This window comes from Aptenodytes forsteri, unplaced genomic scaffold (assembly GCF_000699145.1).
Source record: "Aptenodytes forsteri isolate BGI_AS27 unplaced genomic scaffold, ASM69914v1 Scaffold678, whole genome shotgun sequence".
NCBI classification, from domain to species: Eukaryota; Metazoa; Chordata; class Aves; order Sphenisciformes; family Spheniscidae; genus Aptenodytes; species Aptenodytes forsteri.
Window position 1 is genome coordinate 239,946 of NW_008795698.1, and position 1,878 is coordinate 241,823.

Below are 1,878 nucleotides of genomic sequence, written 5' to 3' on the forward strand. Positions count from 1 at the left end.
GGGATGGTGAAGGGGAGGCTGGTGGCTGGGGCTGCCTCTGCCCCCACGTCCCCGTCCTGGCACAGCATCCCGCGGGACAAGCAGCCAGGGCAGCTGCGTGGCCCTGGACGGGGAGGGAAGGGGCGAGACAGCCCGTGCCTGCCTGGATGCAGCCTCTGCAGGGACCCGCTCCTCTCCTCAGGGACCCACCGCAGCCCAACTGGCCGGGGCCAAGCACTGCGCCTGCCCCTCTCTGGACCCCCAGGACAGGCACTGCTGGACCTCGGTGGTCCCTTCCCCGCGCTCCAGCCCCTGCTCCCCCCGCAGGAGGGGGCTGCAGTTACTCCGTGCAGCATGTGGTGATGTGCAAACCCTCAGCTGGTCCTGGGGCTCAGGACCGCTCTGCGGGAGCTGGGAGCACCCAGGGTTCTGGCACTGTCCCAGGTGCCCAGCGCTGCCCCTTCACCCAGCGGTTCCCAGGAGGAGACCCATCCTCACTGCCCCGGCGGTGCCTGTGGTCAGGGCAGGGCAGTGGGTCCCCAGTGTCCTCCAGCCTGGGAAGTACCCGTGGTGAGTCCCAGCAAGGCTGGGGCCGGGTGGGTTGGGGGCTGAGCGTGGGTCCCAGCTCACAGCTCCACCCAGTGCAGCTTTCTCCTCTTCTGAGAACTGTGATGCTTCTGTGGTTTGATTTCACCTTGGGGCAGCCCCGCGGGGTCCCAGCTCAGTATATACCCAGCCACCCACCAGCCCCCAGCCCAGGCTGAGCCCACCAGATCAGCGCACACCACAGCACCGAGGTAGGCACAGACCAGCGGCTGCTGCAGGGGTGCTTGCACTGCAGCCCCATCAGGGTTTGGGCACCAGGGAGCCCCGGGACGGTGCTGCTCCGGGGGGGCACTGCAGCCACCTGCCTGGGGGGGCATGCGGCAGGGCCACGGTGGGAAGGGTCGGGGTGTCACGTCGGCTGCCGGCCCTGTGTGGGGCTCCTCTCACACTGCACTGCTCCCCTTCCTGCCTGACCCTGCTGCCGTCCCAGGGCTGAGGGCTCTGCCCTTGCTGGTCCTGCTGGCTGCATCCCAGCTCAGCTGGCTCCCCTTCTCCTGGGGTACAGCTGGTCCCCCTCCCCGGTGTGGGGCTGCCCTTCCGCTTCCCCTTCCCCCACAACTGCCCTTCCCCTCCCAGATGCTGGTGCTGGTGGGGCTGGTGCTGTGCCTTGTTCCTGCGGATGCCCTGACTGCCTTCCCCCCTAAGTGTGAGTCCTGCCCCGCTTGGGCACAGGGGAGGCCTTGGAGGGGAGACACCCCGGTGTGTGGGGGACTGCAGGGCCCACGCAGCATCTGGAGGGAGCAGGGAGCGCCCGCATCCTGCATCCCCCTGATATGGGGTGACATGAGCCTGGGTTGGGGAAGCTCTTCTGGTGGGATGGGGGCTTAGAGAATGGGCATGAGTGTGATGGGGTGTGTGGGGGGGTGGATGTGGGGTGAGGGAGCAGGGGGATGGATGTGGGGTGATGGGGCAGGGGGGATGGACATGGGGTGTGGGAGCAGGGTGGGGACCATGGGGAAGGATGGATGTGGTGTGTCGGGACGAGGGGGCACCCAGCCCCATCGTGGTGTGGGGGACGGGCTGCCTACACTGCAGCCCATCTCTGACCCCAGTCTCTGCCTCTCATCTCCAGTTCAGGTGGGGAAGCTGAACGAGGACGTGGTGGTGAAATGCAACACCTCGGAGCAGCAAGTGACCTGGACGCAGAACGGGGAGCCGGAGCCCATGGCCGAGCTTGTGGCCGAGGGACGGACTCTCACCATCCTCGGCTTGGACCTGCCAGCCGCAGGCAACTACAGCTGCTGGGCTGGCACTGTCCTGCTGGACACCACCTATGTGGTGGTCAGCGGTACC

The 1,878-nt window shown here is 67.6% G+C and overlaps 1 protein-coding gene across 1 annotated transcript in view; it reads left to right on the top strand.

The window, feature by feature from the left end:
• Positions 1-1,878, top strand: part of DQX1 (DEAQ-box RNA dependent ATPase 1) — a 16,542-nt gene that overhangs the window by 13,196 nt on the left and 1,468 nt on the right. Inside the window, exons 12-13 of the mRNA XM_009283161.2 lie at positions 1,162-1,231; positions 1,658-1,866. Coding sequence (XP_009281436.1) covers positions 1,162-1,231; positions 1,658-1,866 — 279 coding nt within the window. The remainder of the gene's footprint in view (positions 1-1,161; positions 1,232-1,657; positions 1,867-1,878) is intronic.